Source organism: Colobus angolensis, unplaced genomic scaffold (assembly GCF_000951035.1).
Source record: "Colobus angolensis palliatus isolate OR3802 unplaced genomic scaffold, Cang.pa_1.0 Scaffold284, whole genome shotgun sequence".
Lineage (NCBI taxonomy): Eukaryota > Metazoa > Chordata > Mammalia > Primates > Cercopithecidae > Colobus > Colobus angolensis.
Window position 1 is genome coordinate 1,951,862 of NW_012116088.1, and position 24,997 is coordinate 1,976,858.

Here is a 24,997-nt window from a genome sequence, read left to right on the forward strand (position 1 = left end):
ACGTGTTGTGGGAGGGACCTGGTGGGAGGTAATTGAATCATGGGGGCAGGTCTTTCACATGCTCTTCTTGTGATAGTGAGTCTCACAAAATCTGATGGTTATTATAAGGGGAAATTTTCCTGCACAAGCTCTCTTCTCTTGTGTGCCACCCTGTGAGACATGCCTTTCACCTTTCATCATTGATTGTGAGGCTTCCCCAGCCATGTGAAACTGTGGGTTCTCCATTAAGCCTCTTTCTTTTGTAAATTGCCCAGTCTCAGGTATGTCTTTACCAGCAGCATGAAAATGGAATAATACAGTAAATCGGTACCAAGAGTCGGGTGCTGCTGAAAAGATACCCGAAAAATCTGGAAGCAACATTGGAACTGGGTAACAGGCAGAGGTTGGAACAGTTTGGAGCGCTCAGAAGAAGACAGGAAAATGTGGGAAAATCTGGAACTTCCTAGAGACTTATTGAATGGCTTTGACCAAAAGCCTGATAGCAATAGGGACAATAAGGTCGAGGCTGAGGTGGTCTCAGATGGAGATGAGGAACTTGTTGGGAACTGGAGCAAAGGTGACTTGTTATGTTTTAGCAAAGAGATTGGTGACGTTTTGCCCCTGCCCTAGAGATTTATGGAACTTTGAACTTGAGAGAGATGATTTAGGGTATATGGCGGAAGAAATTTCTAAGCAGCAAAGCATTCAAGAGGTAACTTGGGTGCTGTTAAAGGCATTCAGTTTTATAAAGGAAGCAGAGCATAAAAGTGTGAAAAATTTGCAGCCTGACAATTTGATAGAAAAGAAAGACCCATTTTCTGAGGAGACATTCAAGCCAGCTGCAGAAATTTGCATAACTAATGAGGAGCCACACGTTAATCTCCAAGTCAATGGGGAAAATGTCTCCAAGGCATGTCAGAGGTCTTCACAGCAACCCCTTCCATTACAGGCCCAGAGGCCTAGGAGAAAGTGATTTCGTGAGCCAGCCCCAGGGTCCCCGTGCTGTGTGCAGACTAGGGACTTGGTGCCCTGTGTCCCAGCCACTCCAGGTGTGACTAACAGGGGCCGAGGTGCAGCTCAGGCTGTTGCTTCAGAGGGTGGAAGCCCCAGTGCCTTGGCAGCTTCCACATGCTGTTGAGCCTGCGGGTTTACAGAAGTCAAGAATTGAGGATTGGGAACCTCTGCCAAGATTTCAGAAGGTGTATGGAAACGCCTGGATGCCCAGGCAAAAGACTGCTGCAGGGGGAGGGCCCTCATGGAGAACCTCTGCTAGGGCAGTGCAGAGGGAAATGTGGAGTCAGAGCCCCCACACAGAGTCCCTACTTGGGCACTGCCTAGTGGAGCTGTGAGAAGAGGGCCATTGTCCTCTAGACCCCAGAATGGTGGATCCACGAAAAGCTTGCACCATACACCTAGAAAAGCCTCAGACACTCAAAGCCATCCCATGAAAGCAGCCAGGAGGGGGGCTATTCCCTGCAAAGCTACAGGGATGGAGCTGCCCAAGACCATAGTAACCCACCTCTTACATCAGCGTGACCTGGATGTGAGACATGGAGTCAAAGGAGATCATTTTAGAGCTTTAAGATTTGAGTACCCTAGCTCCTGTGTTTTGGCCAATGTCTCCAATTTGGAATGGCTGTATTTACTCAATGCCTCTACCCTCATTGTATCTAGGTAGTTAACTAACTTGCTTCTGATTTTATAGGCTCATAGGTGGAAGGGACTTGCCTTGTCTCAGATGAGACTTTGGACTGTGGACTTTTGAATTAATACTGAAATGAGTTAAGACTGGGGGGGACTGTTGGGAAGGCATGATTGGTTTTGAAATGTAAGGATATGAGATTTGGGAGGGACCAGGAGCAGAATGATATGGTTTAGCTGTGTCCCCATTCAAATCTTTTTGTTTGTTTGTTTCTTTTGAGACAGAGTCTCGCTCTGTCACCCAGGCTGGAGTGCTGTGGCCGGATCTCAGCTCATTGCAAGCTCCGCCTCCCGGGTTCACGCCATTCTCCTGCCTCAGCCTCCTGGGTAGCTGGGACTATAGGCGCCGCCACCTCGCCCGGCTAGTTTTTTGTAGTTTTTAGTAGAGACGGGGTTTCACCGTGTTAGCCAGGATGGTCTCGATCTCCTGACCTTGTGATCCGCCCGTCTCGGCCTCCCAAAGTGTTGGGATTACAGGCTTGAGCCACCGCGCCCGGCCCGTCCCCATTCACATCTTATCTTGAATGCCCATGTGTTGTAGGAGGGACCTGGTGGCAGGTAATTGGATCATGGGGGCAGGTCTTTCACATGCTCTTCTTGTGATAGTGAGTCTCACAAAATCTGATGGTTATTGTAAGGGGAAGTTTTCCTGCACAGGCTCTCTTCTCTTGTCTGCCACCATGTGAGACATGCCTTTCACCTTTTGCCATGATTGTGAGGCTTCCCCAGCCATGTGAAACTGTGGGTTCTCTTTCCTTTGTAAATTGCCCATTCTCGGGTATAAATGGAAACAGTGTGAAAATGGACTAATACAATAGCCTTGTAGTATAGTTCAAAGTCAGGTAACGTGATGCCTCCAGCTTTGTTCTTTTTATTTAGGATTGCCTTGGCTATTCACATTCTTTGTTGGTTCCATCTGAATGTCATTGGCAGTCTGATAGGAATAGCATTGAATCCCTAAAATTCTTTGGACAATATGGCCCAATTTTGATTTTTCTTATCCCAATATTGATTTTTCTTACCCATAATCATGGAATGTTTTCTCATTTGTTTGTGTCATCTCTGATTTCTTTGAACAGTGTTTTGTAATTCTCCTTGTACAGATCTTTCACCTCTCTAGTTAGCCGTACCTAAGAATAAAGAATAAATTCCTACAAATTTTATTCTTTTGTGGCTATTGTGAATGGGATTGCTTTCTTGATTTGGTTCTCAGCTTGGATGGTTGTTGGTGTATAGAAATGCTACTGATTTTTGTACATTGATTTTGTATCCTGAAACTTTACTGAAGTTGTTACAACCATACGTTTGCATTTTTTCTCCAAGTCTTTGTGCTTTTATTTCTGTAAACATTACAAACCTCATAGTACATTATTCCTATTTTTTCTTTACACAGTTATTCAGAGATTTTTTAAATAGAAAAATAAGTATTTTTCCCATGAATTTATCATGTCTAATGCTCTTCATTCTTGTGTACAGATCCAGATTTCTATCTGATATCTTTTCTTCTGCCTGAATGACCTCCTTTAGCATTTCTTGTAGTGCAGGTCTGCTGTTGATTAATTCACTCTGCCTTTGTATGTCTATAAAAGTCTATATATCACGTTTTTGAAATGTATTTTTTCTGCATATGGATTTCAGATTTGATCATATTTTTCTCTTAGTACTGATGCTCCTCAACTTATGATGGGGCTACTTCCCGATAAATCCTTGTAAGTTGAAAATACCGTAAGTCAAAAGTTCATTTAAGACACTTAACCTATCTAACATCACAGCCTAGCCTCACCTACCCTAAATGTCCTCAGAACATTACATTAGCCTACAGCTAGGCAAAATCATTAAACACAAAGCCTGTTTTACAATAAAATGTTGACTATCTCATATAACTTATAGAATACTGACATTGAAAAACAGAATGGTTTTATGGGTACTCAAAGCATGGTTTCTGCTAAATGCTTATCACTTTCACACCACTGTAAAGTTGAAAAATGCTAAGTTAAATCATCCTAAGCCGGAGACTGTACTTTACAGATATTGTTCTACTTGCTTGTATTGTTTCTGAAGATGGGTATGGCATTCTTATATTTGCTCCTCTGTATGTTCTTTTTTCTGCCAGATGCTTTTAAGATTTTCTCTTTATCACTGGTTATCAACAGTTTGATTATGAAAGGGCTTGGCATGGTTGCCTTTATGTTTTCTCTGTTTGGAGTTTGTTGAACTCCTTGAATATATCAGTTTATACTTGTAATCACATTTAGACATTTTTTAGCCATTATTTCTTTTTTTTATTTTGAGACAGAGTTTCGCTCTTGCTGCCGAGGCTGGAGGACAATGGCACGATCTTGGCTCACCACAACCTCCACCTCCCTGGTTCAAGCGATTCTCCTGCCTCAGCCTCCCGAGTAGCTGGGATTACATGCGCCACCACGCCCGGCTAATTTTGTATTTTTTTTTTTTTTTTTTAGTAGAGATGGTTTCTCCGTGTTGGTCAGGCTGGTCTCGAACTCCTGACCTCAGGTGATCCGCCTGCCTTGGCCTCCCAAAGTGCTGGGATTACAGGCGTCAGCCACTGTGTCTGGCCAATTTCTTTAAATATATTTCTGTCCCTCTCCACTCTCCTCTCCTTCTGGAATATAAATCACATGTATTTATCCCACAGGTCACTGATACTCAATTCATTTTTGCTTAGTTTTTTTTTCTCTTCTTACTCTCATTCTGCATATTACTATTCCTGTGTTTTTAAGTTCACTAATCATTTCTTTGGCATTGTTTAATCTGCTATTAATACCATCTAGGATATTTTTTATTTTATAAATGGTTTGTCAACTCTGGAAGTTCAAATTCCGTATTTTTTATATCTACCATATTTGTCCACATCATGCCCATGCTTTCTTCAACTTCTTGAAATTATGAAGTGTATTTAAAATATCTCCATTAACATCGTCATGTACTAATTTCACAATCGGTGTTATTTATTTATTTCTTTAATGATTTTTCCCCTCATTATGGATCATATTTTTTTGGTAATTTTCAGTGGGATGCCAGACATTGTGAATTTTATATTATTGTGATCTGGAATTTTTGCAATGTTAAATGTTCTTGGTTTCTGTTCTGGGACACCATTAACTTACTGAGAAACATTTTGATTCTTTCATGTCTTAAGCATTGTTGGGCAGAGCCAGAACAGCCTTTAATCTCAGACAGTAGTTTACAACCAGGGATGATTTTGCCTCATAGAGGATATTTGGTCATGTACAGAGACATTTTGTACTATTACATTTAGAAGGTGCTATTGGCATCTTCTAAAGATTGGCATCTAGTGGAAAAAGTCTAGGGATGCTACTAAAAATTCTACTATGTCTAGCACAGCCCCCACAACAAATAATTATCTGGTCCCAAATGTTAGTGAAGCTGAGATTAAGAAGTCCTGCTCTAGGGCTAAGTTGACCTCACTATAGAGGCAATCCAATACCCACCTGAGGACTTTACTAAATGCTGCGTGTGTCAGGAGGTCAATTATATCCAGTTCTATATAGCCTCCAGAAAATTATTACCTGATCCTTTTCATTGATTCTTTTCACAGACTTGGGAAATACTTATCCACTGATCAGTGTTTATTTATCTTTAACCCAAGGAAAATCCTCTGCAGATCTCTCTGTCTCTTTCTCTTTCCTTTCTCCCCTCACCCCCATCTCTCTCCTATACTCTAACCCACAGATTCTAGTCACCTGGGACTTCGTGAACTCCAGTCACTGTCTCCCCAACTCGGGAATATTTCCAGGCTCTGTTGGGGTTCTCTCCCTATCGTGCAGCCTGAAAACTCTCCAGGCAGTAAGCCACGTATCTGGTCCCAGCTACCCTGTTACTTCATCATGGCCAGAAGCAGAAATCATTTTTTTCTTTCAGCAGATATTTGTCTAGTTTCTTTGTGCCAAGTACTGCAGATAAAATGCTGAACAAGAACAACAAGGATCTCTATTCTCATCCGTCTGTATTTTAGTAAGAGAGAAAAACAATAATAGAAAACATAAAGCAGTGATAAATTATGTTAATGAAATGGATGATAGAAAGGAGTTTCTAGGGGGGCTACTTTAGGTTGAGTTGCAGGGAAATCCTTTCTGAGTAAGTAATGCATAAGCTGTGAATGGAGTTGAGACATCTAGGATATCATTGATGACTGAAACTGTGAGTAGGGATGAGGACCCCCCAAATAGACTTTATAGAATAAAGGAGAAAAGAAAGACTAGGACTCATCCTTGAGAAATTCCAACTTTCGTTATCCAAGTAAAGTAGGATGACTTGGGATGGAAGAGGCAAGAGGAAAGTGTGTTTTGTCTCAAAAGCCAAAAGAAATGAGTTCATGAAAGAGGGTGCTTTAGTCTCCTTGGGCTACCACAACAAAATAACATAGACTGCATGACTTAAATGACAGAACATTTTTTTCTCAAAGTTTTGGAGGCTGGAAAGTCCAAGATCAAGGTCCAGCAAGTTTGGTTTGCAAGCTGATAGATAGCTTCTTGCTGTGTCCTCACATGGCAGAGAGGACCCTCTGGTATCCCTTCCTCCTCTTACAGTAACACCAACCTCATCAGATTAGAGCTTCACTCATGACCTTAATTACCTCCTAAAGGTCCTGTCCCCAAATTCAGTCACCTTCAGGGTTAGGGCTTTGACATAGGAATTTAGGAGAAACACAAGTTCATAGCAGAAGAAATGGTCAACAATATTGAATGCTGCCAAGGGGGCAAAAACTAAAATTCACTGGTATTATCAATGTGAATGCCATTCATGGCTTAGTAAGTGCGGTTTTCATGGAGTAAAAGCACTGGAAGCCATATTGGAATCGCTTAAGGAATGAGGAGCTAAGGAAATGGTGATAGCAAGTATAGGATAACTCCTTAAAGTAATCTAATTATAAAACTGTTATCTTGAGGAAAACTAAAGATTGAGTAAAGTCTTGTATTTTATTTTTTAAAGAATGAGAGACCTTGTACTTTTTTTTTTTTTTTAATGATTAATAGACGATTTATTTAGGCAGGAATACATATAGTCATCATTGCCAGACTTAACGTGAGAGCTGAAATGTTCGATCCAATTTTCCTTCCCGGATAAGTTTTTCTTTCCTATCCCTGTCAGTTTTGATAATACAATACAGGAAGATGAGGGGCCCGATTCCAAACAGAGCTCCCATGAGTGAGTTTTTAGGAGTGGGTCTGAAATTAGGATAGACATTTGTTGTTCTTGCATAGGTCCAACGAAGCAAGGCAGGGTTTTCGATGAGCCCTCGGCGGTTGGGATCGTTGTACTGAAGCAGGTACTCTCGTTTCAGCCGGGCTCTTACGGCCAACCGCTCGGCTTGCGCCCGCCGGGTTTCCGGAGATGTGTCATATTCAGCTGGGTCGAGGGTCTCGGGCAGAGCGGCCAGGCGCGACGACTTATAGTTTGAGAACGACATCTTGGCGACCCAGGGCACAACCGACCTTGTACTTTTTTAAGCTTCATGGTGAGGATCCAATTGAGAAGAGATGGTTTATTATTTATTGCCACAATAATGCTATATTACAAACTACTCCAAAATTTGTTAGCTTAAAATAAGCAATTTTTATTTCATTCATGAGTCTGTGGTTGGCAGAGAAGGCTAGGATGTTCTTCTGATCTTGGCTGGCCTCCCTCATATGTCCTGGTATTAGCTATCAGGTGGGAGGGACATTTATCTCTGCTCCATGTGTCCCTCACACTAACTCAGCAGGTTTGCCCAAGCAATTTTTCTCAAGCTTCAGCATCCATCGTATTTGCTAAGATCCTATTGGCCAGAGCAAATCACGTGGGTAAGGCAGAATGGGAACATTGCAAAATGATAGGGCAAAGAAAGTAAATTTAAGGATGAGTAAAGAGTTGGGACTATTAATGCAATCAATTTGATATTGATAGTATATCAAAAAAAGGATTATGATCATTGGTAAGTTAGAAGGCAGATAGATGCAAACAGGGTCTCAGAATGTTATAAACCATGTCAGTTTCTGCAGTCTTTTACAGTTGGTTGGCATTGTTTTAGATCAACAACTTAATTGCTTTTAATTTCACGTTACTAAAATTTCCTATTTTTATTCTTTTTATAAATTGTAGCTGAATCACATTTGTATATTTACTGGGTATTTGAATACTTTATTATAGAAATTCAGGGAGTCTTTTTTTGTTCCTACATGGCCAAGGGTCATTTCTAAATTGCATAACATTGCAAACAGTGTTCATTAATTTCTGAAGACTGTTGGTTCTCTCCCCTTAATCCGACTATAATTTCCTTCATTTCCATTCAATTAAAAATTCAGGTGGCTCTCCCATTTATCAGGAGAAAACTATTTTTTTTATTCTAGATGTTTTCTTGTAAATTCCTGACTGCCATAGTCTGCTCTAATGGTCATAACACTTACTAGTTATTAACCACACACTGTGCACCAGAGTGCCAGTCTTCGTGTCACCTTTATACTCAAAACAAAGTTAATATAAATAATTTTTCTGAAATTGGCTGTATCAAATTGCAAATCTAGGATTACACCCCAAGACTGTTGGTCTTTAGAGTCTGGTTCTTAACCATCATGTTCTTCTACTCCAAATACAGTAATCGCAAGCAAGTAGAGAAAAAGTCTACATAATCTTCTACTTTATCTACCAAAGCCTTTAAATTCATCAGTATCCTAACAAAGGAAAATTTTGAGAAAAACTAAGTTTTTTTTTTTTTTTAAAGCAATTGCAATCTAAAGTTACCTGTTTGCCAACCAAAAGAAACGGTTTATTCACATTTTAGACCTCTTGGTCACCCTTACAAACTGTGTTTATTCACATTTTAGACCTCTTGGTCACCTTTACAAACTGTGTTTACCTGGCTAGATCTTTTGATCTCCCTTAAGCCCAGGGACTCAAAATTAAACGATTGTATTATCTGTCTACACAAATTAAATCATTATATCTGTTTATGAGAGTTACAGGAATAACCTAATATGGTACAGTGCAGAAACAAATCATACACATACCTGCCATATTTTATCCCCAGTGAAAACAAGGGTACCTTTGATTGTCTTATGTTTTTTTAATAGTACTAACATTAACTCACATTTATTGTATCCTTATTATGTGTCCAGTCGAAATGCCAGGCATTTTATGTGCATTCTATTCTCTATGCCAAGTGCTTTACATAAATTCATTTAACAGTCCCATTATCCATAAAAAGTAGTGACTTTCATTATCTTCATTGAAGCTTAGAAAGATTAAGAAATGTGCATTTAGCTGGCCAGTGATTGGACTCAGGATCAGAACTCGAGCTCTACAAATCTTCCTTCTGCCCCAGCTTACCAACATCCTTATCCCTAAAGGCCGTTATCAAATGTTTCTTCCCCTTGTCTCCCCACTCTGCTGGGATTAATCTTTCCCTTCTCTGTAATCCCTTAGTCCTTAGTTACTCCTTTATATTTATTGCATGCTGCTGTTTTATTTTGGTAATTTGTGAATACTTTCTCACTGTGCCTCCTTACCAAGCTGCAAAACCCTTAAAGGTAGATACCATCACTTTTTTAATACTCCTAATATGTTAAGTAAGTACTGCTTGAGGGTTAGAAGAAATGATAAGTGACCTTCATGAAGGTTCTCTCATCTAGGTTCGTGCGCTTAACATACCTTTGGTGATATTTGGATAGATTTGTGGAGACGTCAAGCTATAGGACAGAGCTGAGCCATAATAGCTAGTCAGTACATTTTTACTGTAGTAACACTTAGAAGACACCATTCCAGAAGAAAGTAAGCCGTCATCCAGAATTTGGCGTTAAACAGATGAGTTCAAATTTGACAGTGTCAAGTACATTAACTATTCCAAGTCCAAATCCTGTACCAGAGCCCAGTTTATCTGTGATACAGCTGACGTCTCCCTTTAAAAAGATGAACTTGTGTTCCCTGAAACTCTTGACCTAAAGAATACTCTGTTAGCGCTCACAAACATGTCAGTCTATGCCCTAACATTATTCTTCTCTTTCAGGAATTGAAGGATATGAGTAGCTTATTTAGTTTATGCCATGAGGAAACTTCATGCATTAAATATTTAACTCTCCTGGATAGGGTTACAACTGTAGCCTTAGGCACATCTTTCTGTTTTAAACCCATAAACCATACACGTGTCCACTAATCTCACATGTTAAGCATTCTGAAGAATAGAAAAATGGGTATTAACATGGAGAATCATGACAGAATTAGAACAATCCAAGAGTTAGTATGCATTACAAGGTAATAGATCATAGGCCCTGGAGACTTCTATTTACGAGTTATGTGGCTTGGGTAAGTCATTTTACTTCTGTGAGCTTCAGTGAATAGTTGTTAGGACTGAATGTGGTAGTGTTAAAAAAAAAAGAAAGAAAGAAAGAAAAAAAGGCAAAAAGGCTTTTAGCACACTGCCTGGTACGTAGCTACTGTTCTGTAAGTGATATTTTCAGACCTGTCTTGGTTATACCAAAATTTGTTTCCTGCAAGAGTCAGCTAGGTAACATTCAAGTTTATTGTCCCTATGACAGAAATGAACATTGCATATCTCCAGTAATACAAGTTTAAATTATTAGAGCTAGATACAATTTTACTTTTGTGAAGATTAGACTTATCAATAATCATTAATTTAAATCACAAATTCTTTGGATTTCTATGACTCCCAAAAGATTTCTATCTTTTACACTTTGCAAATGCACATACTCTATAAACTTCCATTCAGATGTGGAGATGGACTCTGTCTTTGGGTCCATGGGATTACTGAAGAATCAAAAATAGGCTTAGATGCCTACGTAACCATTTCAGATTCCTCTTGCCCTTTTTCAACCCTCACCTCCATTAGTTTTCTAGTTTGATAGAGAAGAGTCCTTACTTATGATAAGCACTTCTCCTCCACTTCTTTCTCTTTTCACCAAAATATGCAGTAAACTAAGCCTTTGTATTTGTATAGAGCCCCTTATGGCTTTTAAAGCATGCTAATTGGCTCTCATTAAATTGTCAAAACTTGCTAAGATAAGGTGCGAAAGTGTTTTTTTGTTTGTTTGTTTTTTGTTTTTTTATGAAGAAAATGAGGCAGGAAGTTAAGGTTACTTGTCCAGGGACATTATTATTGTGATTATTGTCAGAAATTGAGCCAGGTCTTTACATTCTTTTCCCTAACTCTACTCTCAAGAGTACCACCGTATACATACTATTGCTGAGCTTTCATTAGAATCCAGGATATAGACATATAAAGTCACTTTCTCAGATGACTTAACTGCTACTGCTTTCAGCTTTCTAATTTTATGAAACAGAGAAGCCATGACATAAGAGTGATAAATCTGATGACATAGAATTTAGAATGGATTCACGAGAAAATCAACATAAGGAGATATAAATTGGATGCGGGGGAGGAGAATGGGATCACAAATCACTATAGAACAAAGGATTAATTTTCATAACTACAAGAAAAAGATTATCCTAATTGGCAAAGAACACATAAAAAGGGAACACAAATGGCTTTTAAAACATTAAAATATGCTTAACCTTATTCATAAAAGAAATGCGAATTAAAACAATGGTATGCCACTTTTTAACATCAGATTTTCAAAGATCTGTAAGTTTTATTACACATTATTGGTTAGAGTAAGAGGAATGAAAGACCTTTTGACACATTGTTGATCAAAGTGTAAAATGGTACAGTCTCCGAAGAGCACTTTGATAATATCAAAAATGTAAAAGCACCTTTTGACCCAGCTTTTCTACTCCTCATCAACTCTATAGATATACTTGAACACATGCAAGAATATTCAATGCATCATTGCTATTTTATGCAATCGATTAAAACAGCCAAAAATTCTGTCAGTTGAGGACTGATAAAATCAATTATGATTTAGCCATAAAGTAGAATTCTATGTAGCTGTTAAAAGACTTGAATATTCATTTTACAAATATGAAACAGTATCCAAAATATATATTTTAAAGCAAGATACAGAACAGCATATAGAATGGTAGAATTGTGTACAGGGAGAGAGCTGAAACACAGCTACCTACATATTTCAATGTGAGGGGACTATCTGAAGAATAGACAATAAAATGGTAACCATAGTTGCCCCAGAAGAGGGGCTAGAAGCACTGATAGACTTCTTCCCATTGTATGACATTTTTCACTGACTGATTTTTTTTTTTCTGAGACAGGGTCTCACTCTGTTGCCCATGCTGGAGTGCAATGGCACAATCTCAGCGTGCTGCAGCCTCGACCTCCCAGGCTCGAGATCCTCCCACCTGAGCCTCCTAAGTAGCTGGGACTAATATTTGTATTGTTTATAGAGATAGGGTTTTTTCGTGTTGCCCAGGCTGGTCTCAGACTCCTGGGCTCAACCAGTCCACCCACCTCAGCCTCCCATAGTGCTGGGATTACACGCTGATTGATGTTTTTAATTTTGCAAATGTATTATCTATTTTAAAAATGCACAAGACAAAAAAACTGTACAAAAATGGCATCAAAAGTTGAGAACATTTATTTTTCACTTTGTACAGATGTGTATGATTATACAGCAAATTCCTGACATTAAGCCTAACTAGTCAAAATTTTAATTTCCAAATATAAAGGAGTCTTTTTGTTAAATCCTCTATATTGCATACTCTTTGAAAGCACTGACTGTGTCCTCCTCATCTTTATATCTCAAAAGCACTTTCTGAGGTATTCAATGTTAAATAATTTCATTGACTCTGGTGTTGAAAATGGAATTGAAAAGTCTTGATTAAGCACTAATCAGAGAACCAGGTTCTTATGTTAGTCCACATACATCTGGTTTTAGAAGACCCGAAAAAGGGGCAGTTTATTTTCCTACTCTCTTAAAAAACTAAAATCTGGCCAAGTGTTGTGGCTCACACCTGTAATCCCAGTGTTTTGGGAGGCTGAGGCAGGAGGATTGCTTGAGGCCAGGAATTTGAGACTAGCCTGGAAAACACAGCAAGACCCTGTCTCTTCAAAAAAATTTAAAAATTATTTGGGTGTGATGGCACACACTCGTAGTCTCAGCTACTCAGGAGACTGAGGCAGAAGGATTGCTTGAGTGCAGGAGTTGGAGGCTGCAGTGAGCCATGATGGTGCCACTGCACTCCAACCTGGGCCACAGAGCAAGACTCTGTCTCAAAAAACAAACATCTAGAAAGGTACTTTCTAGCTGTAATGTTCTAATGCCTCTGGTTCCAGCATTTCCTAAGATAGCTGTATTCCAAGAATTCTATAGAGCAGTACTGCCCAAACTTTGCATATTCATTGTTTTTTAAGTATATATGAATTAAATGTCAAGCTGTATATCAGTAAATTTAGTTTTTTTCAAAACTGACATTTTCTCCCCATACATAAGTATAGTTTTGTGCACCTGTAGGATCTGTGTACCCAAATTTATAGTATACCATTCTAGAAGTTACCTAAGAAAACTGCCTTACGTTTTTGAAAAGGAAAATCATGTAGTTATTCTTCTGTGATGAAAACACCTTAGTCAAACAAACAGCAAACAAAACAAACTTTGTTTTTGTTTATGACCATGATTATTTGTTCTATGCCTTCATTTTCTTTTTTGGAGTATAATACTTACTATACTTGCCTACCAATCTATCTTGATTAATATAATTGTTTTTATAGCTTGCCTTATAGTTTCTCAAGAAGATGTACATCAAACTTTTGCTTTGAAAATACAAGCAATGCAAATATGAAGACTAGCAGTCCTTGGAGAAAGGAAATGGCTTTATCTGAGTTTTGCTAACTTGAAAAACAATAATGAAGTCCCTGAGGACATTTTAATAATAATTAATGTAAATTTTTTTCAAAATTCAGTTATGATTTCTAATATGTATGAAAATATTGTATTTTGGATCTCTTTCATTTGTCACATATACTTTAAATATGTTATTTTTAAATCACATCCGTTTTAGCTTTTCAAAAAAGTGGTTTACTACTTTTGATGCATACTAAGCTACCTGGTAGTTTATCATTTTGTCTAGTATCTATACAAATTGAAACTGTATTCTATGGGACTGAGACTGGGGAGAATGCAGTTAGATATGTTAGTGGTGGTAAAACAGGATATAACGGATTTGGCTTATTGAATGGCGTATGGGTTGGTTGGTTGAGGTTGCAAGGAGGGATCTACTGGAGTCTGGATGCTCCCATTTCCCAACTCTACCAAGTCACTTAAATATGAGACACTGAACCTCATTGCTAATAGGAAGATTTGTAGAGCTACAATTGGAGAAAGCTTAGGAGTGATATAGTTCAAATTAACTAACCATAGTTAAATGTCAAGTGAATTAGAGAGCTGAATAGTTTATAAACATAAGGATTCACACCTGAATATGTGGACTGTAATACTTACAACTAAGGATGGCATATTCATTACACGAAAAGTGGACTAGCTCCCCTTTTGAGTGTCACGTGTCTGTGATTCTGAAGAGTAGCACTCTGCTCCAGATGTTTCACAACAGGCTTTTTATAAATGTTTACTGAATTTTTGAGTAATTACTATGTATTTAGCATTGTGCTTATCTTCACAGAAAAAATGTTAGCATCCTTTCCTTCTGATCTAGAGGGGGTTATCAGACTATTAGACATGAAACAATAGTGGAGAACCCAATAGTTCACTATCCAATGCAATGTTTTACTGAGAGGACGCTGAGAGATGTGAGATTGGATTAGGCATGGGTAAAGGTTTGGTTAAGCAGAGTGGTGAGCAAGGTTCCCTACATGGGAACATTTAGGAACAGACGGAACTGTTCTCATGAACTTGTGGAATAAGACACCAGTCCAGAACATTAAAGAATAATGTTGAAGAGATCTGACCAACCTAATATAAATCCAAATAAGCCAACTTTCCCATTAATGTAAAAAATTATTTGAAATAGACAACCAGAATAAGTATCCTGTGGATGCCGCATGCTCCTCTGATGAGCTGGCCATAAGTTTAATTCCTGATGATTTTCCAGCCTCATTAGAGAGCTAGTAGACAAGCATAAGGAAAAGAGAAAGGGCTGTATTCCAGTTCCAGGCAGGTGACTGTATGACCTCAGGCATATTTGTACTTAACTCTGAGTCGTCTTGATTTTATTGTTTACTGTGAGGATAAGCATACCAACCTTACTTGGCTTTTGCGAAATTCAAATGAGACAATACATGTGAAGGTGGCTAGAACATAACAGGCAACAAATGTTGATCCCTTTTTTTCCTCAAAGTGGCTCTCATCCTGATCCACAAAAGGGCGAGTTAAAAGGGTTGAATCCTGCCAGGCTCACAAGGTTAAATAATATCTTTTCTGATGTATACTGATGTAATCCATATATGCAGTGTTACTTTTTCAGTCATATGTGACTTCTCAAGTTACAGTTTACATGGCATTATTCATTGTATTTAGTTCAATAAGTAGGTGGGAGAGAAAACTGTTGTATTTTTCAGGATAAATGCTTTATGTACGCTGAAGTTTAGAGATCCAAACACAACTAAATGTTCTTTTACAAGGTTGATAATTACTTGGAAATTAAAGTAAAACTAAAATGCCTTACACTTTTTCTTCCAGCATGCTACAAATGAAAACTGATGAGAAACTGAATGTGTCTGATGGGAATACAGCACGTTGCCCTTTGAGCCCCGTTAAGATGTGCCTTAATCGTCCCATTGAATGGAATCTGAATTTGACAACAGCATCTCTAGCGAGCTGTACAGTTCATAACCAAAATCTCAAAAGTGAAGAGAAATAGATTGCAGTTCTTCTTGCACTATCTTTATTTTGTATGTCAATATTCCTTCTGAACAATAAGCATTTATCAATTGATCTTGAAGTATTTCTAGTCCTGTGATTTGTCTTTATATTAAATCATTAGCATTAATCACTTTGATTATATTCTTTGTATGTTTTTTACATGTTTTACATCAGATCATTGTGGAATTTTGTAGTATAAACGGATTTCGATGTTTCTCTTTTTAATGGTATTATGTGAATTTTTTATGCCCTAAGTTTAAATATGTAATTGTCCCCAGTTTTATTTCTGTGCACAAAGTTTTAATATATAACACATTGTGATTTATAGAGCTAGTATTGTAAAGATTTGTGATGACCTGGCCCATGAGCAGTTGTCAAACAGGAAACAGGTGGACACCAACTACCTCGAAGCACATTGGTGAAAGAAAAGGCAAAGGTATCTCTTAGAAGTAAATCTCCTTCAAAGTTATATATGTACAGAAGAAAACAAGTTGACCATAGCTTTTTGTCAAGTAGCATGTTTCCATTCACAGGAGAATGTGAGCTGATCAGTTCTTTCTCTGTATTTTAAACCTATAAGTCTGTGGGCTTTAAGAGCAATGGCACAATTGCATGTTTACTGTTTAGCAAATCTGTGCCTCTTGGTAGAGAAGAATACTATGTGGTTTCTGTAAGTTACCAGTTTTGAATGAAAAAATGGTAAATGGATTTACATCTGTTTTATTGTACCTTAGCCTTTTATTTTAAAGGGATGACTTTTAAAAGCAGGACATTCCCTACCTTTAACTCTAATAGTGCAAAGCACAGTTTCAGCAATGGCTACATGACTGTGTCTAAAAACTGAACACTCAGAATACTAAAGGTTTGGTGCTTAAATTTGTTTTCCCATGCCACAGAAAGCAAACTATGGTGAACCGCATGAGAACATGGCTTCTTTCTTTTTGGATAGCCTGGCCATGTGTGAATGGGATTTTAGTTTATTATGTTTCTAAGACTTTTCCTTACAGCACACTTAATGTACCTTTTCAGTCCTCCCAACCCCCTGCAAATTATCTTTAAAATAACAATGCATAAGGAATTTGAAGCACAGGAGAACACAGAGCCAACAAACAGAATGAAGAACAATCATATATTTTTAACTGACTTTCTATCATTACCATTTTTCCTTTTGCTTAATAACTATCTTGCTTTGTAACTTTGACTCCTTTTATAAGTTCTATGAGGCACATATGTATAGCAATTTGGTTCTAAAAACCAGTGATCTTACTTTAGCTCCATCTTAAAATTTCACTTCAAGTAAATGGCTTCTAATAAATAAGCCTAAAAAAGCACAATTATTTAAACAGATCCATGTTAGGACATTTCTGAATAATAAAGAGAAACGGTGTTTTGTTGGGTATTGCAGAAAAGAGGACCAGTTTCATACAGTACAAGTTTCATAAGTCAAGTCAAGTGTCAATTTCAAAAGACAAGAAATGAAATTGACATAGTGCTCATAAATTGGTAGCATATATAAAGAGAACTTCCTGTCACATTATTTTACCACTAGAATTATTATCCACAGTAAATATTATTTTATTATGCCAAAAATATAGAGAGCAGCTTCATGGTTAATATACATTTATGTTGACACTTCCCTAACCCAGGAAACATTCACAAACAAGGACTCCCATATGCAAATACTTTAGGAAGAGAGATTTCCTAGGCAGATAGCATCATCAAAAATGTTTTCACTGTAGGAATCACAAAATAAGATTGTTAAAATAACTGTTGAACGTTATACTGGTCTTCCTCACTGGTGATAAGCTCCTCCTAGCCAGTTTGTGGTACTTCTTTCATTTTCCCTTGACATGTTACTTGTTAAATATGTCCTCAGGCGGTTTCATCTTTGTTGATTCTGCCCATCTAAGTCATAAGCTTCTCAAATGCAAGCTACTAGCTAGTCACAGTTGAAAGTTTTCCATAATGACATGATTTTAAACATAAAGAGTTCATAAGAATCACTTGGAGAGACTATTTAAAAATGAGATTCCTAGGCCCACCTCAAATTCTGATAAATCTGTGTGATGCAGATTTGTTCTGGACTATAATAACTGATGCTGTCCTAATGCTTTAATACAGGCCAAAGTAATATGGAAGCGCACAGCAGAAAATCTTCAGAAAGATGTCAGGTTTGTTCTGATTTTGACAAGGTTAACTTTATTAAAGCAAATAACTGGATATAATCTTAAAGGATTCCACCTCCATCATCTTTCCTAACTTACATCTTCATTGAGAAATTGTGCAAAATTAAGTTTACTTTTTTCTAGCGCTGCTGTTTTGGCTCGTCTTGGTAGTCTCATCTTCATTTCTGATTCTGGTTCTGGAACTTCATGATCACTAAATAGATGTTGAAAATACACGAATTTAGATACAAACTTTAAAACCAGTTTATTTATAAATAAAACTTTTTTGTTTCTGACTCACATTCTATCAGTGTGTAATTGATAGCCTGATTCCATTGACTTAGCTTAAAACTAAAATCAAACAATGTCAAAAAACACTGACTTGGCTATCCAGCAAAGTGATTCATGGAAAACCTAGCTAAGGATTTTATATACTATAATGGAACCTGGTGTTATACAGGAAAAAAGCCACAGACTTGTAATGAAGCTTGTAATTAAACAAGGACCATAACTGTCCAAAAAAGATTTCTTTGAAACTCAAGAAGTGAGAAAAAAAATAAGTTCTCTTGATTTAAGCAATAAATTCCAAAAACACAGTAAAAAACAAGTTCCCCCTCTTGATTAAATTTAATCAAGATAGTGTGAAACTATGTACTGAAAATACACACAATACAATTTTGCCAATGAATACAAGACAGCTACCAACTTTCAGCTCTAACAGTGGCTTCATTGACAAGAAGCCAAAAATAAACACTCTACCACACAATATACCCAAATTATAGACAGAATTATTCTGTCATTCAGTGTAGAGAACCCAAATATTATCAAAATCAAGACTTGCTAACTGAAGATCAAAGAGGAGTCACATCATATAATTAGAAATTGAAACAACATATTAAAGATAGCACTAAAGACCGTGCCAACTAATTGGCAAAAGCAAACACGCCGTAAGAAGTCAAATGCTCTTGATAATGGAATTTTAGACTAGATACCCAAGACAGCTATTTATAGTTTTCACTATCTTGTTATATATTTTCTCTCATTCACAATAAAATTAGTTTTTTTCTACTTCTAGAAAGAAAAAGTGAAGATAGGCCTCTATATATTCTAGACATGCATGGCATACCTTTCAGAGTTGGCCTCAGCAGTCTGACGCCTCCTGTTCGTCCTAGCTGAAACTGTCACTTTTCTCTGTCCTTGAAGACAGTATAATTCATTATCAGAATTTATTATCAGTTGCTTATTGTTTTTAATTTAGTTTCTAGGCTAACTACACCCTTTGTTTTCAACACAACAATCCTTTCAACACATGTATCTCCTACTTGTTCTAGCCATCTTGGTACTAGTTACCACTACCACAGAAAAAGGAACCCAAGCAAGATTAAAACTTAATTTATTTTGTAAGCACTAATAATGAGTAAGGGAAAATAAGGAAATTTCAAGCAAGTTAAAATAAGGCAAATTTTAGTTCAATGTATTTGAGGACAGAGTATATGAAAAATGTGTTATAATGAAGTACCTATATTATTGCTATAGCACAAAGTCTGTGGAGAGACTCATGAAAATTAAAGGTTAGAAAGGTAAGTTAGGTGCATAAACAGGTGCTAAAGAAACAGAACTTATTTTTTTCTTGGAAGGTGATAAATAGAACATCAGTAAGGTAATAATGGCTTCTTGTAAAATAACATATACATGACCAATTCAAATATGTGTTCTAAAATATATTTCAATGTAAAAACCAGAACCTTTATATACTAGGGATTATAAGATTCTACTTACTAGAAATTTACAAGGTTAAGGAGTAAGACAAAGTTTGGCTTTTGATGTTTCTCATTTATAAGAAATAAAACAGTATGAATACATGAAGTTTGGTGTCTTAAAAAGGATGGTGTTCTCATGGTGTGATATACCACAAAAAAAAATCTGATGAAAACCAAACTGTTCAATGTGACAGTCTGTTTGAAAATTATATACTCTACTTCATTCATGTGGCACTTTTTTCTACTCCTTACCTGCTTTTACTAAATGGATTTATCCCCAAGAAAACATCCAACAATATGGGACTAACTTGGAACAATAGCCAGCAATCGGTATTTAAATAATTTACTGGTTACAAAACAATATTCCAGACTCCATTTTAGAAAAAATTAAATCTGCATCGAAAAGGGCCTTAAAAAATAGATTTCTAAAATTAAAATCATGGTTGGCTCATGGGTGGGATTATTAGTGTTCCTTATAGTAGTTTGCCTGGATGTACTTTCTGATTCTTCTGTAATAAGCATGCATTGCTTTTGTAATGAGGAAATAATAAAACAATAAAAAGATCTTGAATTTCAGATTTTTTTCCAAGTGATCCCCTAGTAGTCAGCATTTACTGTGCCAGCAGATCCCCTATTGTTGGATAGCCCTTGGGAAACAAGTTGGGAAAATATGAAATAAGTTGGGAATAGAAGGAAAACAAAGCCCAGAAAAATGCTACAGGGATTTTTTAAAAATGCTGAGTTATATAAAGGACAGAACACAAATAACTAATATAAAACCATCATTTAACCAAATATTAATTTAACCCAAATTATCTTTTGTAATATGATGTTTTGCAGCATACTTCTTTCAATCAAAAGCACCTAGAGCAATACTGATTTTATCATCTTTAGACACAAGGCAAAAACTGACATCCACTGAAAGAATTAAAAAGAAAGGATACCAAAGACATTTAAAAAAAATCTTTATCCCTAAAGAAACAAAGATAAGAAAACTTGCAAAACAAGTATTTTTCATTGGAAGACAAAATTTAAAACTTTTATCATAAAGATGGTCAATCCATACACTACCTCTGTTAGTCTTCAGCTGAGTAGATTTTGATGCTTGGGTTGCTTTTACACCCCTGACAGGAGTCATATATACTTCTTTATTCTTTTCTATTAAAGGGAATAATACAACAATATAAATAAGATAGCCTCATGAAATATTTTGAATTGTCTTTTTAAGTCCAGTTTTTATGAAACTGAAATGACAAAGTCCTTCTAACAGCTAGTGAAAAGTTATAAATCACCCTTTCGAAAATTTGAATGTTGGAAAAGAAGCAAAACTCCTAAAAAGATGGTCATATGTTGAGAAATGCATGCCAAAGAACACTTGAAAAGTAGAATAAACATTTATCAGTAATGCTCTTTCCCAAGAGGATTAATTAGAAAAAATTTTTCATTCATTTCTGATGTCCAACCAAACATGTTAGAGTAGAAAAAAATATGTCTCAGTAAAGATGAAAAACACAGAATCTTAATATTCTAGTCAGTATGTCATTACCATCTTCATTTTGAAAAGTAGTTGTAGTCAAGCTGGCATCCTGTGCTACTTCAGCTTGGTCACCAAATTCTTTATTTCCTTTTTCTAACTGAATCTTGATTTTCTCCAAAGCTCTCAGACATGTCCTATCTTTTACTTGCTATAAAAGAAAACATTAATATTTTGTAAACACCACATTCCCTAATCTTCTTTGAAAACAGTACCAATACATATCAAGTTGTTTAAAAACACTAAAGTATATGGAATTTATGAAGAAAATATTTCAAATAAGTCACAATATGCTAACATATGTATAATCTAATACAACCATGTAAATTCTACATGTATAAATATAAACACAAACTAATTCAGAATAATTAGAAACTACTTTACCTCCAGAATCTCATTCAATAGAACCAGAAGATCTTTTGCAAGATGGCTACTGAGTTCTAAAGAACTCAAGGCTTTTGTATAGACTCGAATTTCTGGCGAGCACGGATTTGTTAAGATCTCATTGCAAATTTTCATAGCCAAATTGTCATGTACTGTTAAGGCCTAAAAAATTAAGAGAAAATTCTCTATAAAATGAAAATGATTATGATTATTATATAGTCTTACACATCTAACAAATATTTCCAACTGTCTTGTCATAATCCCAAATATAAAATGTCTAAAACCAAATTTAACATCCACCCTACCACCAAAATAAGCTCCCCTTCTTGACCTCTTGTAGTGGATGCTGTGTTATAGGGCCCAGTTCCACTTCCTGTAGGAAAGAAGCACTCATCCTCCAGTTGCAGCATGTTTTGGAGGGTAGAAGTTCCCAGATACAGTACTGATCCAGGCTGACGAAGGTGGACTTTGGTGGACCTTGTCCAAGATCATACCTCTTCTCCCAAAGATTTGTGCAAATCCAATGACTGGCCAATGCACAGGTACAGTGTCTCAGCTTGCCTCCATTCTGGACAACTCAAAGGAACATCCCAGTTCTGGAACTCCCTATGGGATTGGCTGGGGTCTTTGCTTGCATAGCAGTAGTTGAACTTAGTGCCATGCCCCAATCTACCTTCCTCACTCTTCCAAGATGCTGATCATGAGAATACTCCCCAATTACACTATGGCAACAGCTCCTTTAAAGTCTGCTGTTACACATACTTAGAGTTTGCCTGGACTCCTCCATCTTTCTTGCCTCTCAAGCTCTTTCTTTTAAATTCTTGTACCCATAGTTCTTTATTAGGTCAATTTCTATTCTTTCTACTTTCTACTATTACTTTCTAGTACTTTTTCTACAAGCGAATTACACAGATTTTTCAACTGCTTTCTTAATATTATTTTCTTTCCGCTCACCAGTTCATCTCATATAACCATCACTGACCACCAAATTAATCTTTCTAAGTGGTTTTCATGACATTAACCCTTTCTCATCATAAGCCCTGCATAATCACCCACTGCAAATAAGGCCAACTCCAAATTCCCTACATTGGCCTTTAAAGCAATCTATAATCTACCCCCAATGTTCTGCCCTAACAGTCCTATTCAGGATCCTTAGCCAAAATTATCTTTCTACAGTTCCCCAACATTTGCATAACCATCTACATATATCACCTTTACTAAAACATCTTTCCTCTACCCAAACCACTCCCTAAATACCAACAAGGCCTAACTGAATTTTGGTCAATGAGTTTTAAAACTAACGCTGTACTCATCATTCCTACCACATGACTCTTGCCTTTGTCTCAAGTCCTAAAGTGCTTAATAGCTCTATTACTGACCCTTGCCTAATTCTGCCTAATATCCTTTGTAATCTTATCTTACCAATAATATAAGACATATGACTTGAACAGAGTAGCCTATCACTAAATATCAAATAAAAGAGAGTAACACTTTCAACTTAATCTGTTAGCATCTGAAATCACTAATACATTAAATTTCAAAAGTAGTAACAAGTTTGACCAAATGCCATTAAAGGATTAAAACAACCCAGCTTAAGTTCAGTCTGTGAGTCAGTGTGCAGTTGGTTTATCTTCTTCGAATTAAAAGCCAAAAAAGTTTGAAGTGAATTTTAGTCTTTAAATTCTCCTTCTTTGTGCCTGAAGCATAGCAGGTAAGCCAACATTTGAAGACTCAGTGAGTCCTAGATAACGCAGGTTATTATTTCAGATTAACAGTCAGTACTAAGTGGGCATGGTGTGGGTGGTAAATTTTTAGTAATTTCTTTTCAGTAGCAAAAATGTTAGCATTGATTACTTCTGTTTTTGTATTTCTCCACATTTCCCAAGGTCTTGTTTTTTCATGCTTTGTGGTAAATGCTTGAGACTGAAGTCTAAAGACCAAAATGCAGTTCCTCAGTATTTCAAGGGATCTTTGAGAGAGATTATTTTACCAAAACAGTGATCTCCGTGCAGTTACCAAAATCACTCACCTGATAATCTTGGGAAGTCTTGGTCTGAGGATTTAATCCACTTGGTCTTGTCAAATCTACGAGTAACTCAGCAACATTTGTGATATCAATTTCAGCTAAAGGAGAAGATGCAGGGGCATTGGCCAGTGTTTGCAGGGTTGGAAGAAAAGCTTCTTCAAAGCATTCCTGATTAGTCCTGTTGAGAAACAAATTCAAAGTATGTTGACAGAACATAATTTGATGAGAGAAAAGCATGACTCCAAAAACTATTATGTATGAAATTCAAAACTACTATATATGAAATTCACTCATCAAGATAAAGTGCATTTTCATCCAGGAAAGAGCCAAAAATTCAGACAGATAAAATCTGTATCATTCTTGTCATTTTATCATTTATCTACTAAAGATAGAAAAAGTATCAACAACAAAATATTATAGATGTAATTCATGGGGGACTTGAATTTGATGTCAAGTCAGATTTTTGATTTATCAGTATGACTCAATACCTGCTTGCATAAGCAAAAATGGGGAAGAACACGCCGAGGCAATGTCGAAGTCGAACATCCTCGTCAGTCACAGGATTGTACCACAACAAAATAAGACGAGAAAGAATCCTGCTGCTGACCAAAAGCCCAGAGAACATCAGCTTGGCTAGTCCTTCCGCAGCTCCAGTCCTAAGTTCAGATACCTAACAAAGATGACATTCATTAGAAGAAATTTATTTGTATCTCCTTTTTAAGCCTCTCAATGTAGCCTGTCCTACAGTATTTTTACATGAACCATCCAAAAACCATTCAAGTTATTACCAATTCTTTAAAGGCACATAAAAAGACTGTTTCTTCACAGCTAGACTAACAATGTTACACAAATCTAAAAGACTAGGAGACTAGATAAATGCTTAGTCTAGCCATGAAAAATTCAATTATCTTAAAATTTTTTAGAAGAACCAAAGGCCTTTTAAAACTGTTGGAAAATAAAAAGCAAAACATATATTTAAATGCTTAGCATTTCTAAGACATAGAAAACCCTGGCCCCTGATATTAGAGGATGGTGCCTATCTATAAGCAAAAGCTCCATAGGTAGGAGTGGCAATTTGTCTGAATAATGGATAGAATGTGAACAGAAGATGTTGAAGTAGAAGGCATTCCTAGAAGGAGTAAACAAAACAAGTCTAGAGAAGACAAAGGAAAAGAAAACTGGATGTACACAGGCAAAACAATGAAGCTGGACCTTAGACCATATACAAATATTAACTGAAAATGCATTAACAGCCTAAATATAAAAACTAAAGCCAGAAAACTCTCAGAAGAAAACAGGGATAAATCTTCATGACTTGGACTTAGACTGGATTCTTAAATAGGACACCAAAAGCAGAAGCAACGAAAGAAAAAAATGAGTGTATCTCCAAAATTAAAAATGTTTAGTACATCTAAGTATATTAACAAGAAAGTAAAGAAAACCTATAGAATAAAAGTTACAAATTATACCTGATAAGAATCTACCACCCAAACTACATAAAGAACTCTATTGGCCAGGCGCGGTGGCTCAAGCCTGTAATCCCAGCACTTTGGGAGGACGAGACGGGCGGATCACGAGGTCAGGAGATCGAGACCATCCCGGCTAACACGGTGAAACCCCGTCTCTACTAAAAAATACAAAAAACTAGCTGGGCGAGGTGGCGGGCGCCTGTAGTCCCAGCTACTTGG

General features: G+C 36.9%; 3 protein-coding genes across 4 annotated transcripts in view; 1 reads left to right on the top strand and 2 right to left on the bottom strand.

The window, feature by feature from the left end:
* Positions 1-19,929, top strand: part of LCORL (ligand dependent nuclear receptor corepressor-like) — a 177,897-nt gene extending 157,968 nt beyond the window's left edge. The window contains exon 7 of the mRNA XM_011948810.1: positions 15,258-19,929. Coding sequence (XP_011804200.1) covers positions 15,258-15,438 — 181 coding nt within the window. The 3' untranslated portion in view covers positions 15,439-19,929. The remainder of the gene's footprint in view (positions 1-15,257) is intronic.
* LOC105516559 (NADH dehydrogenase [ubiquinone] 1 beta subcomplex subunit 4-like) lies at positions 6,689-7,146 on the bottom strand. The gene has a single exon (XM_011948807.1). It carries the CDS (start codon positions 7,130-7,132, stop codon positions 6,743-6,745), a length of 390 nt encoding a protein of 129 aa, XP_011804197.1. The 5' UTR covers positions 7,133-7,146; the 3' UTR covers positions 6,689-6,742.
* NCAPG (non-SMC condensin I complex, subunit G) overlaps positions 17,617-24,997 on the bottom strand; it is a 32,820-nt gene continuing 25,439 nt past the window's right edge. Inside the window, exons 15-21 of one of the 2 annotated variants that reach the window (XM_011948806.1) lie at positions 23,798-23,979; positions 23,313-23,487; positions 21,284-21,445; positions 20,912-21,050; positions 20,437-20,523; positions 18,732-18,801; positions 17,617-17,819 (exon numbers count right to left, since the gene is read on the bottom strand). In XM_011948806.1, the coding sequence (XP_011804196.1) occupies positions 17,696-17,819; positions 18,732-18,801; positions 20,437-20,523; positions 20,912-21,050; positions 21,284-21,445; positions 23,313-23,487; positions 23,798-23,979 (939 nt within the window). In that variant the 3' untranslated portion in view covers positions 17,617-17,695. The remainder of the gene's footprint in view (positions 17,820-18,731; positions 18,802-20,436; positions 20,524-20,911; positions 21,051-21,283; positions 21,446-23,312; positions 23,488-23,797; positions 23,980-24,997) is intronic. The other variant, XM_011948805.1, reaches the window with a different exon arrangement.